Below are 17,923 nucleotides of genomic sequence, written 5' to 3'. Positions count from 1 at the left end.
GTGTTATACAGTGCTTTGTAATAACCTCTCTAGCCAAATATTTTAATAATTCTCTTTTCACTTGGTCCATTGTTGCCTAAAAAGAGCACTCTAAAATGTCTCTCTTGCTTTCTTTCTTTTTTATCTCTTTTTTTTGTTTTGTTTTGTTTTTAGGTATGACAATAGTATTATAGTAATTTTTTAAAAGACTACGTTTAAAGCAGTTTTAAATTTTTTTAATTTTATTTATTTATTTTAAGAGAGAGACGGAGAGAGTAAGTGGGGGAGGGGTAGAAAGAGAGGGAGAGAGAGAATCCCAAGCAGGCTGTGACTGTCAGCGCAGAGCCTGATGTGGGGCTCGAACTCACGAACAGTGAGAATACGACCTGAACTGAAACCAAGAGTTGGATGCTTAACTGACTGGGCTACCCAGGCACCCCATACAGCAGTTTTAGGTTTACAATAAAATTAAAAGGAAAATACAGAGATTTCCATGTACTCCCCTCCCCCACACATACATGGCCCCCTCCATTATCAATTCCACTCACAAGAGCAGTATATTTTTTACCAAGGATGAATGTACAATGACACATAACCATCACCCGAAATCTATAATTTACCTTGGGGTTCACTCTTGGTGATGTATGAAGAGTACAATGACATGTCTTCGTTATTATGATATACAGATTATTTTCACTGCCCTAAAAATCATCTGTGATCTGCCTATTCATCTCCACCCGCCCCCCATTCTATACTATTTGGTAACCCCTGACCTTTTTTCTCATCTCTGTAAGTCTGCCTTTCCAGACTGTCATATAGTTGGAATCATACAGTATGTAGCCTTCCCATATTGGCTTCTTTCACTTGATAATATGCATTTCCATTTCCTCCATGTCTTTTCATGGCTTGATAGCTCATTTCTTCCTGGCAATGAATAATATTCCATGTTCTAGATGTGCCACAGTTTATCCATTCACCTAATGAAGGGCATCTTGGTTGCGTTTAAGGTTTTTGCACTTATGAATAAAGCTATTATAAATACCCATGTGCAGATTTTTGTATAGATATAAGTTTTCAACTCCTCTGGGTAAATACCAAAGAGTGTGATTTCTAGAGCATACGGTGAGAGTATGTTTAGTTTTATCTTCTTTTCTTTAAATTCTCCACTTTTGTTATTGTTGTGGAGTCATGATATCCCTGGTGATAGGTTTAGATAGCTCCAAAGAACAAATGTATTACATTAGTAAAAGTAAATTTTAATATAATTTTCCCTAATAATTACTTTTCAATTATAAAGGTAATGATAAATATCAGCAATTGAAATGTTTAATAAGCATTGTTTTGGATTAGAAAATAATAGAGGATATTTAAGAAACAAAACAGATGAACATAAGGGAAGGGAAACAAAAATAATATAAAAACAGAGACGGAGACAAATCATAAGAGACTCTTAAATACAGAGAACAAACTTAGGGTTGCTGGAGGGGGAGGTGGGCAGGGGGATGGGCTAACTGGGTGTGGGCATTAAGGAGGGCACTTGTCGGGATGAGCACTGGGTGTTACGTGTAAGTGATGAATCACTAAATTCTATTCCTGAAATCATTATTACACTATATATTAACTAACTTGGATTTAAATTTAAAAAATAAAGGGGCACCTGGGTGGCTCAGTCAGTTAAGGTCTGACTTCAGCTCAGGTCATGATCTCATGGTTAGTGAGTTCAAGCCCCACATAGGGCTCTGTGCAGATACTCTAAATAAATAAATAAATAAATAAATAAATAAACAAACAAACAAACAAACTTTAAATTTAAAAAATAAAGTCAAAAGAAAGAAAGAAAGAAAGAAAGAAAGAAAGAAAGAAAGCTCTAACCTTTCCCAAGAACCCAGTGGAACCCAATATCCACTGCGAGCAGTATTACCAAGGAAATGGAAAAAAGGAGAAGATGTTTATAACCCCTTAATGCTGTCACACTGGGAGGATCCAGATTTCTGTTTCCATTCTTTAAAAACCATGGGAATAAGGAATGGATTTCCCCATGCTATTGTCCTGATATATGGAAAAATAAAACAAAGTGTGGGGAAGACATTTTATCTTTGCAAAACTTTAAGGTCCTTTTCTTCTGTAGCTCTTTGGACTGAGTTTAGGTGAAATTGCCCAGCAGCAGGGGTCAGGAATAGAAGCTGAGGGGTATGCTTGCCTTTACCCAAAAGAGTGAAAAGGGAGTGCTCTGTGGAAGGGACGTCATGGGGCTGGGGTGATGAGAAGAATGTGGACAACAAGACCTCAAGTAAGTAAAGCGAGGAACCAGGAGAAATGTCCTTGTTGGGGATAGTCAAAAGCATTCTAAAATCTGAGTAGATTTTAGGGTCTGCTTTGAAGTTACTTTTCTCTACCTCACAAACACCACCTTCAGGAGCACCACGTGCAGCATCCATGAGTGTGGAGCATGTGTGTGTGGCCAACGAGGGGCTAAATTTCACATGTGGGAACACACACGGCAGACAGATGCAGATAACGGGAATAGAAAAGCCCTGAGGTAGACGAGACACAAGGATATAGGTGGTTGGCGGTTCTTAAGAGTGTGCTTTGAACTTTGAAACAAGGATCAGAGAGATTCTTGGGAAACTCTGCCAAAAAACAAATTCCATTTAATTAAACAGACTAAGTGCAATTTCTAGTTTGACATACTGAGCTTTTATCAACCCAAAGCATTAGGCTTCTCTTTTGTTTTTGGAGGAAATCAGACAGAGCAGGGAACTTTTATAGAACAAGCTGACTGTTATTGTTCTGGTTTCAACCCACCTGAAGCACAATTCTCCTTTTAAAAAACTTGGCATTTTTAGGAAACTTATTTTTTTTGCAACTGGGTGTTTTGGGGGAGGCACTTAATATAACTTAAGAAAGTCTAGGTTAAGCCTATAGATTTTTTGTTTTGCATCATCATTCATATCCCCTTATATTTGAAAACAAGACTTAAACAATTCAAGTATTTATTCCTGTTTTGTTACATCCATGCCATTCATTCCTTTTCCTTGGAAATACTTTATTTCCACTATGTCAATGGAGTTGAAGTTCTATCTTCTGACTTTTGAAAGTTTGTCTTTAAAAAATAGATTACTATTTCTCCTGAACTGAAGGGGGGGGGGAACCTCCTTTCATTAGGTTATTATTCACTCTTTATGTTTGCCTTTTCTTCTCTCCTGTCAGTACATTCCATTAAAAAAATCTCGTTCCATAACTAGCTGGCTGAGTTCATTTCCACATAAATGTATTCATATCCCAGCAGCTACTTGGCGAAGAATTTTACAAAATTCACTGACCTTGAAAAACAGATAGGTATGAGGGATGCTCTAACTCTACATACCAAATGGAAGAATATTTACAACATGATGGTTTTTAAACATTGGTGGTTTCAGTGTACAAAACAGTACCATAACTGTTTATTAAGACCACCAACTTTATTCCCTTTGGACCATGGGTTTATTATTTTGATGACAACCTGCCAGTACTCATTTGCTGCAAGACGGTTGTGTGTTGCCCAGTAACGTGGGCAGAGGTTCCTGAACAGACTGCCTTCGTCATTATGATCCATATGGCCAAGCACAAATGAATGGGTGGGGAAGGAGTGGTTCTCACTCTGTCACAGTCACTCAGACTGTCCCAATGAAAGAGACAGGAAAGAGCCCAACCATGTGATTTTTTTTAAGAGCATTTCCATTCTCTTCATCTGCTGATTCATTGAATATCACCTCTCCAAGTCTCTTCTAAGCACTTATCCTATACATCACACTTTTGATCTTCAAGATGATTTTAAAGAAAAAGAAACATCATACAGAAGAAAGTGCAAGGAGATTCAGAAATCTTACAGTCAAGCCAATTTATGGATCCAATATAAAGGAAATAATACTATCTTTATCATTTCTGTGCTCTTAATGGGAGCCACCATTATTATGAGAAAAATAATAACTATCTTTTATCCCACAGAAATGGAGAAAGAAGAAAAAGTTCAGTAATTCTATGACCCTGCAACAATCACTATTAACATTTTAATGGCTATCTTTTTATATACCTCCATAGGTACACACCCATAATTTTAAGTACACATGCTGATACGCAACAAAGTGTCTTTTTTTTTAATGTTTATTTTTGAGAGAGAGAGACGGAGTGTGACTGGGGGAGAGCAGAGAGAGGGAGACACAGAATCTGAAGCAAGCTCCAGGCTCCAAGCTGCCAGCACAGATCTCGACACGGGGCTCGAACTCACAAACCACAAGATCATGACCTGAGCCAAAGTTGGGCGCTTAACCAACTGAGCCTCCCAGGTGCCCCACAAAGTGTCTTTATCTGGGTAGCTAGCACTTTTTGTCTCTCTCGCACATCTCTTATCCACCGTGTATTTTTCTCCACACACATATGGGTATGTGTAACATACACACACATGACCCAGTTCTAGTCCAGTCAACAGGGTGAAAAGAAATCAAGAGTTTACTGTCAGCCAGGACTCATATTTGCCCTTGTTCAACACCCAGTGATTTCTGTCCAGATTCTTGGGAGCGAGACCTGGAATGAAAATCCAAAAGAGGGGCTTCCCTAAAAACTCTGCCAAACCTGGGGCTCAGGCCGTGAGTGCTGTTTGAGAAAGCCTCCAACAGAGTGAGGTAGAGCACCAAGGAAGGCTTTTTTCCTGCTGTGCCACGAGCACAGTGCAGCTCTGGGTAAGTGGAGGTCATGGCACCCAGTGGGAGACTGTGGGAGAAGCGACGTGTACAGTGCGAAGGCAGTGAGAAGACTGAAAAGAGCTAAGAAAGGAAAGGTCATAAACTAAAAAAGAGACAAGAGGCACTTTAGTATAATGGGTGAAAACACAGATACTGGAGCCAGAGTGTGTGAGTTTAAATCACTTACCAGCTGTGCAAATCCCTTCATTCCTCTGTGCCTCAGTTTCCTCATCTGCAAAATGGGAACAATTAATAGTGCCTCCTTCATTGAATGTATTCATTTCCTAGGGCTGCCATAACAAAGTACCAGAAACTGGATGGCCTAATTTCGGGAATTTATCACCTCACAGTTCTGGAGGCTAGAGTACCAAAACTGAGGTATTGCCAACGTTGGTTCCTTCCAGGCCTCTCTCCTGGTTCTGGTGGCTGTTGGCACTCTCTGGCTTGCAGATGCATCACTCCAATCTCTGTCTTCATCTTCACGTGGCCTTCACATCATCTTCCCTCCGTGTGTGTCTGTCCCTGTGTCCAAATTTCCCAATATTTATAAAGACACCAGCCATATTGGATTAGCACCCATTTCAGTAACTACATTTGAACTTGTTTAATAGGGCAAAGAGACTATTTCTGAATAAAGTCACATTCGGAGGTGCCAGGGCTAGGACTCCAGCATATTTATTCAGGAGGACACAATTCAACCTAGTGTTTTTGAGAGAAGTAAACAAACTCATGTGCATAGGTGCTTACTGCATTGCCTGGCATATAATAATCACTACCCAACCATTAACTAACATTAATAATAGTAGTGTGTTGGGGCACCTGGGTGGCTCAGTCGATTAAGTGACCGACTTTTGATCTTGGCTTAGGTCATGATCTCACAGGTTTGTGAGATTGAGCCCCGCATTGGGCTCTGTGCTGACAGCATGGAGCCTGCTTAGGATTCTCTCTCTCTCTCTCTCTCTCTCTCTCTCTTTCTCTCTCTGCCTCGTCCACAATTATGCATGTGCTTGCATGTACCCTCTCTCTCTCAAAATAAATAAACTTAAAAAAATAAAAGTAGTATGTTTTGTATAAATTAAAAGCCAAACAATATATTTAGTGATGTACCTAGCAAGAGAAGCAGCTTGGTAGATGCCATGTTGTAACTGACTGGATGATTTATAAAATCATTTGAGATAGCTAGAAATTTCCAGAAACCTTGGGAAACAGATAGAAGGGAGACTAAAGTCATGAGTGAGCAGGTGGGAGCAAAAGCCAGCAAATGTTGGTATAAGGAGATTCACATGATACACACACAAAATACAGGCTTTTTAAAAATCCCTGATCTGACCTTTACTTGTATAAGAAATCGATTCAATAGCCACTCTAGTTTGGTCCACCTGGTACTCCATAGAAATCCATGTGTAGGCTCCTGGCTTTCTCCTGAATTACATTTTAGCCCACAAGATCAAGGATTGACAGAGAAAATCAGGAATGTGAATACGTGAGTGTCGAGGGAGCTTATAATATAAATAAAGTAGAAAGCCAACATATTCATTTTTTTGAGAGATAGTCCACAAGTGAGTGATGGGCAGAGGGAGAGAGAGAGAGAGAGAGAGAGAGAGAGAGAGAGAGAGAGAGAGTGGGGCTTGTATTTACTCGAAGCAGGGCTCAAGCTCACCCAATGTGGAATTCAAACTCACAAACCATGAGATAATGGCCTGAACTGAAGTCAGATGTTTAACCGACTGAGCCACCAGGCACCTGCCATCATATTCATTTTAAATAAGAACCGTATCCGGCAGGTGGGGCATATACTTACAAAGTTCTGACTAGCTCACCATCTCCCTGAAAACAAGGCATATGGAAAGTGAAATTGTCTGTGGCTTACTTGTATGGTAAAACCAGAAAAGGGTGAGATTGCTTTGCAGTTTAAATGGTTAATAGCAGCAGGTTCAGAGAGAATGTTGCACCTGTCACTATAATAAAGATATAACTGCTCAGGGACCAGAATATTGGTCTCATGAAGTGAGTCCTTTAGATCTTTGTCTTCCTTCCATGCAGTCCTTCCACAGCCAACCCCAGACACCTGCCTTTCCCACCACCTCCACACCACACCAACCCACTGACATGTTTACACCAGTGACAAGATAGTATTTTGAAATGTTAGTAAGGGAATTTTTCCCCAACATTCTCTGGCGTCCCTTAAACCTTCCTCCATTCAGGAACTTAGGTATTTTGTTGTCACTGCCTCAGGATGGAATGGCAGAGGAGAAGTCCAGAGAAAAGGAATCTTCTTGGTTTCTGAGTTTCAATAGCTTAGGCTCCTTCAAGAGAGGGAAGAATCCCACCAAGACAACAGATTGGGAGGAATATGATGCTCTAAGAGCAAGACTTTCTGTCCCAGACGTTACATAAGTCTCCCAATCTGGGGACAAGGAAAGAATCAAAGAATAAATCCAGGAGATATCAGACGCCTGTCTGTCCTCAAGGGGATTCTGGCCTGTCCCTGGGTCCCTAGGAAAGAAAGAGAGGTAGACACCTGAACTGATTGAGATTCAAGTTCTACCAATTGGGAGAAATGGGAGCTCAAATCAGAAGGCAATTAGAATTATAGGAAAACAATGCCTTGTATTAGTTGAAAACATGAGTTTACAAACAGTTTCTCATGTCACATTAATAACCTCTATCAAATAATAATCTAGTGTCCCTCCAGCCATATAGCCACTATACCTCCATAAGGAGACCACATCTCTCTGCTCTGATTTATTAGATTTTCATTTATAGTTGAAAGCTCAGAAGGCAAATTTCTTTCCCATTTTCTTTTTTTTCCCCCTTAATTTTCAGTTGACCATGATATGTTGCCTCTGTCATAATCCAATAAATACTAGTTTATCTATTGGGACAACTAAGCAGAATAATTGAAATTGAAACAATGTCAGAAAACACAGGATATGTTGTCTGTGTTTTGAAGATAATACATTATTACTCATGTTCTATACAAATACAAAACATAGAACTACTACTTGAATGCACACATGTTTAAGTTCAGAAATTTTCTCATGTTATTTTCTATATCAGTTTACATACATGTATCTGTAGACCATCTGTACAAGTTTTGCTTATGATTCTAAATTAACAACCAAAATATTGAATTCCCATAAGCTTTACATTGAGATATTTCTAATTTGGTTTCAATTAAGCATTCCATTCCAGAGAAACCAGACTCCTGTGCCATGCAGTAGTCTGGCAGAAGGCTCTCCAAGTGCAGGAAGAATATTTAGCATTGATGTTCAGTGCCTAATTTTGAAATTTTAATTATTTGGCTTAAGCATAAGGTCACTTATTTTTTAATAAGTCTCCCCTCTTTGAAATTTTTAACTGGCTCACTCAGTCATCTTGACTAGCCTGAAAATAATTGAGAGAGAGAAGTATATATCTTCTCAGTTGCTACCTGCCTTCATCCTCCCCACACACAAACCCACACCAATTAAGTATGTGCAATGCAGGAATGAGTCAAGACTTAAAGGTTAAGAGCCACACTATTGATCAAAAGTCAGAATTTTGTAGCTGAGAAGAGACCTTCAGAATATGACAGAAGACTGTAAACATGGGAAATTTTCCCACAAGCAAAACTGTAGCATGGGCCCACATTACATGACTTCTCAGCGTACACCCCTAAAGTTAACCGAAAAGTTTTGAACTGCCACCCGAGCAATGACACCATAGGCCTCAAGGCCAAGCTGCGGGATCTAATGATTTTAAAATAATGGCGGAAATTCTCCTGGTATCCACAGTTCATTTTCCTTTAAGCATTTTGGAAGAGACTATAATACGGGCTTCCCTATTGCCTCAACATGTGAAATCTATTTCTTTCAACAGAGAAACGGGAGGTTGGCAGTATGGATAAGGGAGTATTTGTTGTTTAAGGAAAAGACCCCGTTGAGTTCAAAGAGAAGCTGAGACAAAAAAAAAAAGAGGGGGTCAGAAAAGGAGAGGGAAAATAACATCTTTCTATTCTTTCTAATGCATTATTCTCCCTCCAGGGAGATAGATATAGATTTTTTTTTCTTCTAAAAATCAGATTTTTCTTCACTTTGGCAGGAGATAGAATTGGTTTGTGAACACTTTGTGCTGTAAAACTTTGCCTGGAGCGGAGTTTCTGTAGTACAGAAGGGTCATGACAAATCTAGGTACAAAGAGAATAAAAAAGGAAGAAGAAACCATGTGTTCAGCACAGATGATATAACAAAATTGTTCTCCCATTTGAAGGGGTCTCAGTTAAACGAAATCTAAAACTAGTGTATCCCTTCCAAACTGTTAGAGAATTCTGATAAATATACATGCACCCCATATCCAAACAATACATTCATTCTGTAGAACACACAAATATTCTGCCCTTCAGTTAAGCTGCACTGACAGACTGCTCCAAATGCACCTTAAAAACTACTGACAGTTTTAACTATCTAGTGCTGTCTTACACTATTTTCCTTTCTTTCTCCATTTAGAACAACCAAAATAGTCCCTAAATGAATATTGAGAAATAATAACGTATATTCAAGACATATTTTCCAAAAACAACAACAAAAAAGAAACCTCAGTCTTGTTTCAGTAAGATTGAAATAATAACAACAGCTCATATATCAATCATTATTATCTCATGTGCTCCTCAGAATGAGCTTGTAAGTTCGGGAGAACAGATATTTGCTGCGGGAAAGAACTCTGAACAATTAACCTAGGACTTATAGGACCTCACCCTATCATGACTTCGTATAGTACCAGATAAATGTTTTCTCATAGGAGGGTACATAAGGCCACTTAAGTTTCAAAATAAACGAAGTTTTTGGTTCACAAGAAACTGGAGTCTTTAGCTTCAGTAGGTAAAGCCTGGCATACATCATTTGTCACCCAAAAAACGCAAATTAAAATCTCTATGAGATGCTATTACATACCCTACACAACAGCTATAATTAAAAAGACTGCCAACGTCAACTTGAAGAAGATGTAGAGGGGTTGAGTATAAAACTGTACAACCACCTTGGGAAAAGTTCTAGAAGTTTCTCACAAAACTAAACTAAACTTGCCAGCAGTTTCCTCCTAGATATCTACCAAAGAAAATGAGAACATATGTCCATAAAAAGACTTACACGACGATGCTCATATCATCTGTATTCATATTAACCAAAACCTGGAAACAGCCTAGGCATCCATCTTTGGGGAATGTGGATATTCATGTAATGAAATAGTACTGAGGAATAAAAAGGAACAAACTACTGATATAAGAACAGGAATAAACCTCAAAACATTATTCTGGGAGAAAGTAGCCTTACGTAAAGGAATACATACTGCATAGTTCCATTAGTATAAAGTTCTAGAAGAAGCAAAAAGTAAGAACAAGGGTTATCCGGGGACCCTTTATTGGGGAGACACAGAGGGAACTTCCTGGAACGATGGTTACATCCCTATCTCCATGGGGGTTTGGGTTGTTGCACAGATGTAAGCATTTCTTGGAACTGGTGATAAAGTACACTTAACATTTGTTCATTTCACTGTATGTTAATTCTACCTCAATAGAAAGAGAAACTATCAACAGATATTGAACTCTTAATTGATGAGAGGCACATTAAAATATTAATAGGAGAGGGGTAATGGTTTCTCAAGCTAACTTCCAAATATATAAAACATTTCATTTATTTTATTTTTAAAAAAATTTTTTAATATCTATTTATTTTTGAGACATAAAGAGACAGAGCATGAACGGGGGAAGGTTAGAGAAAAGGAGACACAGAATCCGAAGCAGTCTCCAGACTCCAAGCTGTCAGCACAGAGCCCGACACGGGGCTCGAACCCATGAGCCGTGAGATCATGACCTGAGCCGAAGTTGGATGGTTAACTGACTGAGCCACCCAGGCACCCCTTTAAAGCATTTTAAAAGGTGGATTGCTGGATGGCTGGTCGGTGTATTGGTTTCTTATTGCTGCTGTAAGAAATTTAGCAACTTAATACCATACGAATTTATTATCTTACTGGGAATCAGAAGTCTGAAATGAGTTTCACTGGGGTAAAATCGAGGTGTGGGCAGGGCTGTGCTCCTTCTGAGGCTCTAGAGGAGAATCCATTTCCTTGACTTTTCCAGCTTCTACATGTTGCCCACATTCCTTGGCTCGTGGGTTTTTCTGCCATCCTCCAACACAGGAGCATCTGACCCTGCATCGACTGTCACATTGCCTTCTCTGACTTAAGGATCCTTATGATCCCACTGAACCCAAATAGATAATGCAGAATAATACCCCCATCTCACGGTCCTTAACAAAATCACGTCTGTAAGGTGCCTTTTGCCGCGTAAAGTAACATCTTTAGGGGCTCCTGGGTGGCTCAGTTGGTTAAGCATCTGAGTCTTGATTTTGGCTTAGGTCATGATCTCAGAGTTTGTGGGTTCAAGCCCTGCATTGGGCTCTCTACTGACATCAAACAGCCTACTTGAGATTCTCTCTCTCTCTCTCTGTCTCTCTCTCTCTCTGTCTCTCTCTCTCTCAAGTGAATAAACATTAAAAAATTTTAACTTTAGGATTTATTAAAAAAATAAGTAACATCTTCACAGATCCCAGAGTTTAGGACATGGACATCTTCAAGCAGGCTAATATTCTCCCAACCACAGAGGAACAGAGAAAAGGATAAACAGTTGACAGACCAAGTATAGTGAAATGTTAATTAAAGAATCCGAGTGGTAGGTACATGAGTGTTCAATGTGAAACCCTTTTAATTTTATTTGTTTGTTAGAAATTTTACACAATGAAACATTGGAAGAAAAAGGCCAAAGCTTAAATTCTAACCATGACCGGTAGCTTGACAAGACCTTTCTGTGTCCCCAGAAGGGGCCAAGACAGTGAGTGGAACCAAAGAGAGCTCCTGGTCAAGATGAGGAGGAAGTGGGCACAGATGCCAGAGTAGACTGGGAGTCAGAGAGGAGGCAGGCCAAGGCCATGGAAGTCTGACCAAGAGTTGTCTGGACACCAGTGATCAAGGACAGGCAGGATGAGCAAACACCTCCCCAGAGCTGGTAGGTACACTCTCCCTGAACTCCTCCTAATGCCTGAGGGCACATAAGCACACCTGCCCCACCGCCAACTCTGAGAAGAGGAGGCAGAGGGCTAAAACCCCAAATTCATTATTTATAAACATAAAATGACAGAAGAAAAAGACTGAAGAACTTCCAAGGGCAGAATTAAATTTTCTCAACCACGTGGTATTAGGAAGTGGAAAGTAACCTTTTTTTAATAGGAAAAAGAAATTATATTTGATGCAATCTGAACCGCAGTCTATAAAATCCTTATCTGTAACATTCACACCCATTTAATGGATGAAGAAACTAAGGCCCAGAGAAGCAAATTTTCTTGTTTTCAAGCTCAGGGTCCTTCCCAATAGAAAGGAGTGTGGAGAACTGGTGAATAGGAGCGGAAGGGAGACTGAGAGAATAAACAGAGGTTTTACTGACAGAGCAAAATAAGACAACCTGATCTGACTAAGGAAATAGTAGTAGAGGAAGTTTTCCAACTTATTTTTTCCCACTGTGATATTTTATATTTCTTCTGAATATTCAAAAATTACGGCTGCCCTAAATGTTTCAAATTGCCCTTAAAAGAAATTTCCTGAAATAAAACAGGACTGCCTTCTAGTAACAGTGGCCCAAAAGCCTTTCAAATATTCTTATACCTCTCCCAATAAAAGAAAAAAATGATACATAGTAGGGATGATATCCAAAATACACAACATTCTATATGGCAGGAGAATTCCCCAAATTTGACACAACTGTGAACTATCCACATAACTATACAAGTGCAAACCAGTCAAATATCAGCTCTGTATCCAGGTTATTTCATCCCTTGCCATTAGGAGGCAGGTACATAAACTGACTGTTACTTAAACAATGGGAAACCATTCTAAACAATAAGGCAAAGTCTTGTAATAACTTGAGATTTATTATAATACTTGGGCCATTTAGTCAAGTCTTCCATTCAAACACTCTCCTATGCTAATCACATCACAAATGTGCATAGTTGGAAAGGAAAATTTGAGGTAAATTGGGTTGGTATAAAATACTTTTGTTTTAATGCTGTATTATGCTTAGCATATGATGAGGCCTTCAATAAATAGGTGTTGAAGGAGTTCCTGGCTGTCTCAGTCGGTAGAGCATACAACTCTCAATATCAGGGTCACGAGTTCAAGCTCCTTGTTGGTCATAAAGCTTACTTAAAATTTTTTTTAAAGAAGAACTAAAACAAAATAGGTATTCAATAAATACTGTTGAATAAATTTTAAACATGAATGAACCAAAATACAAATTTCTTCTTATTGCCTCTGATGAATGTACTAAATTCACTAAATACACTCACCTTGAGAAAAAACTTCATGGCAACAAGGTTCCATCTATCATACAGGTGCAAATGTGAGGTAGATAGGAGCCATAGTGTCTCCCAAAATGGAATAAGCTTCACATGTAAGATTAAGTTCATTCATGCAGAGAAAGTTGATTAGCCTTCTGAGACTGCTGAAAATCTGTCTTGCACAAGAAAAGTTAAAAAAAATTAAGAGTTATCACACTAAAATATGTTCTGAGATGGAATGTTTAGAAGATAATCATAGGTTTGCAGCCTGGGAAAAAGAATGGCTATGTCATTACTTATACAGCTAAACAAGATTTCAATGCTTCTATGTTTAGTGCTTAACAAAACACGACAGTTGCCAAACACATTAATCCACTTCATTAGCTATTAAGTTAATGAAGTTATAAAATCAAAAGACCTTTGTTACCTGGATGTCAAGGTTCTAGTACAGTAAGATAATAAATACCAGGGGTATCTTAGGTCTCAAAAGAAAAGCCTACTCACCTGCTATTATGCTCCAAACAGTTCTGCTTTATGTTTTGAGAGGGAAAAAAAGCAAGAGAGATATAGAACCTATAGTCTTGCATTATTTCTCCACACTTTTGATAAGTATCCCCCTCCCAATATGGGATAGGATTTGTAACAATGATATACAATGAAGAATTTTCACTCATAATTTTTTAAGTAGGGGAGGAGTTAGGTTATTATACAAAACATGAACCCAGTTCATATCTTGAATGTTGAGAAATTTGCTAGCATTTTTAATTCTTTAACATTTAGATAAAAATGACCCTAAATGATACAGGGGAAAGTTTTGAGTTTTTTTGGAGACTTTTGTTTTCATTTCCTTCATTTTATTTTCAAAATTTAGACATAAAACACATACACGTATTTCAAGACTCAATCAATACCTTGACATTTCCTACCTGAGTTTCCTTTGGTTTTCAATATGTCAGGTTTTAGCTACTCAGCTGTTGGCTCTTTCTGGTGAACACATCTCAGGAGAATTTGACCAGCCCTTGAAGAGCAAGATATAAAATTGGGATCCAACTTATGTTCTAACATCAGCAGAACATGTTGTCCAGGGGGTTCCAAACTTATTTTTAGACTCTAGCCAGTTGCAAATAAATAAATAAGTAAGTAAAAAAGAACAAGAGTCTATCTAAACTATAGGAAAGGAAGATTCCCCTCACCAACAGATAGTTGAATCATTGATACTTTTCTTCAAAACCAGTGTGTTTTGCTGGACATTAAGTTTTCCACAGAGTCCTTCAGGAACTACTGCAAGAATAGAAAGGTGAGGATACTAGAAAAGGGGGCTCCCGGATCTGGATCATCAACCCCACTCCAGCCAGAGCATATGTCTCTGGAATACAGGGGGCTTCATTTAAAAAACAGAAGATGGGAAGGACATCAGGAGTTAAATAAGAATGAATTTGAAAACCACAGTGTCAGAATAAGAAGATACAGGGGGGAAAAAGTAGGTATCTTTGATTAAATGAAGTGAAGACTTTCTTAGGTCGTTAAACCAAATAAGGAAGAATTCAGAATGTGCTTCTGTGACATAATAATAAATATTTATTGGTCTCCACCCTTGGTTCCTGACACAGAGCTCCTAAATCCCTTTGAATTTCTTGGGTGAGAGGAGCATCTTTTGTCTTAATGGCAACTCTTGGTGGGTTTCTGGGTAGCTTCAAGATGGGGGCTGGTACCCAGAAACACTAAGCCATAATTAGAAGCTGGGAAATGTCAGCCCCACCCTATCCCAGCCTCCAAGGAGAGAAGAGGGGCTGGAGATTGAGTTAATAATCAATCATGCCTATATGTGATGAAAGGATTCCAAAAACCTTAAACTATGAGGTTCAGAATGCTTCTGGATTGGTGAGCACATCCATATAACAGGAGGGTGGTCCATTCCAACTCCACAGGGACAAAAGCCCCAGTGCTCAGGACACTTCTGAACCTCATTCTATGAACGCTTTCATCTGGCTTTTCATTAGTATTCTTTATAATATCTTTTATAATAAACAAATAAACACAAGTATTTCTTTGAGTTCTGTGAGCCATTGCAACAGATTATTGAAACTGATGAGGGAGACATGGGAACCCCCAATTTGTAGCCAAGTCAGAAAACAGTATAGGTAACTTGGAGACCCACTACTCACAATCTGTATGTGAAGTAGGGACCAGTCTTATACTACTAAGCCCTATCTAACCTTGGCTCCAAGTAATTAGTGCCATAACTGAATTATATTGCAGGACACCTGGTTGGTGGTTGCAGCACCAGGCCCTGGCCACTATCTGACCTCTTCTTCATAAGGCCATTACTTTCAGGAGTGGAAGACATAACTGGCTTTTCTAATACAGAGAGGAAGGCAGAGACTTAGACAAAATGCCAAGATGGAAGAATTTATCCCAAGTGAAAGAACAAGATAAGGCCACAGCCAGAGATCTAAGTGAAGCAGAGATAAGTAATATGCCTGATGGAGAATTTAAAGGAACATCATAAGGATACTCACTGGGTTTGAGAAAAGAATAGACAACATCAGTGAAACCCTTACAACAGAGATAAAAGAGTTAACAGAACCAACCAGAGATGAAGAGTGCAATAAACAAGACTGGATATAGGCTTGATACAATGAACAGCAGGCTGGAAAAAGCGGAAGTATGAATTAGTGATCGAGAAAACAAAATAATGGAAAATAATGAAGATGAATGTAAGAAAGAAGAATATGCAACACAAGAATAGACTTAGGGAACTCAGTGATTCCATCAAACATAATAACATTTGTATTATGGGAGTTCCTGAAGAAGAAGAAAAGAGAAAAAAGAGGGAAGAAAATTTATTTCAAGAAATAATAGCAGAAAACTTCCCTAATCTCGGTAAGGAAATAGACATCCAGATCCTGGAGACAACAGAGAACTCCCGTTAAAATCAACAAAAGCAGGCCAACACCAAGACATATTGTAAAGTTGCAAAATGTAGTGACAAAGAAAAAATCTTAAAAGCAGAAAGACGAAAGTTCTTAACTTCCAAGGGAAAACCCATAAGGCTACCTGGAGATTTCTCAACAGAAACGTGGCAAGCCAGAAAGGAGTGTCATGATATATTCACATGCTGAATGGGTAAAATCTGCACCCAAGAATACTCTATCCAACAAGGCTATCATTCAGAATAGAAGGAGAGAGAAAGAATTTCCCAAACAAAAACTAAAGGAGTTCATAACCACTAAACCAGCCCTGCAAGAAATATTCAAAGGGAACTCTGAGTGCAAAGGAGAGACCAAGAGTGACAAAGACAAGAAAGGATCAAAGAAAATCTCCAGAAACAATGACAAAACAAATAATAAAGTGGAATAAACACATACCTATCAATTATTACTTTGAATGTAAATGCACATTTACATAAACACTCCAATCAAAAGACAAGGTATCAGAATGGACAAAAAAAAATAAGACCCATCTATATGCTACCTACAAGAGACTCATTTTAGACCTAAAGACACCTGCAGACTGAAAGTGAGGGAGTAGAGAAACATTTATCATGCAAATGGATGTCCAAAAAAAGTTGGAGTAGCAATACTTATATCAGACAAACTAGATTTTTTTGTTATTGTATTGTCTTTATCCTGCTTTGGCATCAGGGTACTACTTGGCCTCATGAAACGATTTTGAATATGTTTCTTCTACTCCATTATTTGTAAGATTTTGATAAAGAATGTCATTATTTCCTTAAATGTTTGGTAGAATTCACCAATGAAACCATGTGTTCTTAAACTTTTCTGTGCTGGGAGATTTTTGATTCCTATTTTAACTTTCAGTCTTGTTATTGGTCTAAGAGGATTTCTTGTTTCTTGGGCTCAAGATTTATGATTCAATAATGGTAACTTGTGCATTGTTAGGAATTATCTGGGTTTTTTTCCTAAGTTATCTGAGTCATTAGTATGTAATTTTTTATAATCATCTGTTACCACATTATATATTTCTGTGGTGATCTCGTATCGTTTTCTCTTCCATTTCTCATTTTGGTTTTGAGTCTTCTCTCTTTTTTTCCTAGTTAATGTAGTTAAGGCACTACCAATTTTGATTTTGTTTTTCTGTTTTGGAAAAACTAGTCATTACTTTCAATGTTATGTTATTGTTGATTCTGGTCTCCTTTTTTTTATTTCTGATTTTTCTTTGTTATTTCCTTCCTCTACTAAATTTCAGCTAAGTTTCTTCTTTTTCTGGTTCCTTGTGGTGTAAGATTATGCTGTTTATTTGAACTTTTTTTCTATTTTTTTATTTTAGAGAGAGTATGAGCTGGGCAGAGGGGTAGAGAGAGAGAGAGAGAGAGAGAGAGACAGAATCTTTTATCATGTGTACTTATTTATTTTGAGAGAGAGTATGTGCACAAGTAGGGAAGGGGCAGAGAGAGAGGGAGAGAGAGAATTGTAAGCAGACTCCATACTCAGAAAGGAGCTCGACCCCCATGACCACAAGACCACCACCTCAGCAGGTATCAAGAATCAAACGCTCAACCAACTGAGCCACACAGGTGCCCCTGAATTTTTTTATTAATACAAGCATTTATAGCATAAAAACAGAAAGTTCCTAATGGCAATTTCCCATCAGCCTTATCTTCAGCGTGTCAGTGCAGTGCAGTTCAAACAACAGCTTTAAAGTCAGCTTTTTGTAAATGTCCCCATTTATTAGGTGCATGGACTCAGACAATTCTCAAAGTCTCAGTTTTCAATGAGCAATAATGATAGTCCCTTCATCTATGATGAAGATGATGTGAAAAGACATATGGAAAAGGACATATATAAAGAACTAGCACAGTTTCTGACCCATAACAATACTCAATAAATGTATTTTCAC

General features: G+C 38.4%; 1 protein-coding gene across 3 annotated transcripts in view; it reads right to left on the bottom strand.

Annotated features, from left to right (window-relative positions):
• LOC122231872 overlaps positions 1–14,518 on the bottom strand; it is a 42,015-nt gene extending 27,497 nt beyond the window's left edge. The window contains exons 1-4 of one of the 3 annotated variants that reach the window (XM_042960614.1): positions 14,257–14,518; positions 13,990–14,081; positions 13,073–13,239; positions 4,888–4,932 (exon numbers count right to left, since the gene is read on the bottom strand). In XM_042960614.1, the coding sequence (XP_042816548.1) occupies positions 4,888–4,932; positions 13,073–13,192 (165 nt within the window). In that variant the 5' untranslated portion in view covers positions 13,193–13,239; positions 13,990–14,081; positions 14,257–14,518. The remainder of the gene's footprint in view (positions 1–4,887; positions 4,933–13,072; positions 13,240–13,989; positions 14,082–14,256) is intronic. The other 2 variants (XM_042960613.1, XM_042960615.1) reach the window with 2 other exon arrangements.
• Positions 14,519–17,923: the final 3,405 nt, after the last annotated feature.

Source organism: Panthera tigris, chromosome D2, assembly GCF_018350195.1.
Source record: "Panthera tigris isolate Pti1 chromosome D2, P.tigris_Pti1_mat1.1, whole genome shotgun sequence".
Classification (NCBI taxonomy): domain Eukaryota; kingdom Metazoa; phylum Chordata; class Mammalia; order Carnivora; family Felidae; genus Panthera; species Panthera tigris.
Note: the sequence above shows the minus strand (reverse complement) of the source record. Positions and strands in the feature narration are given on the sequence as shown.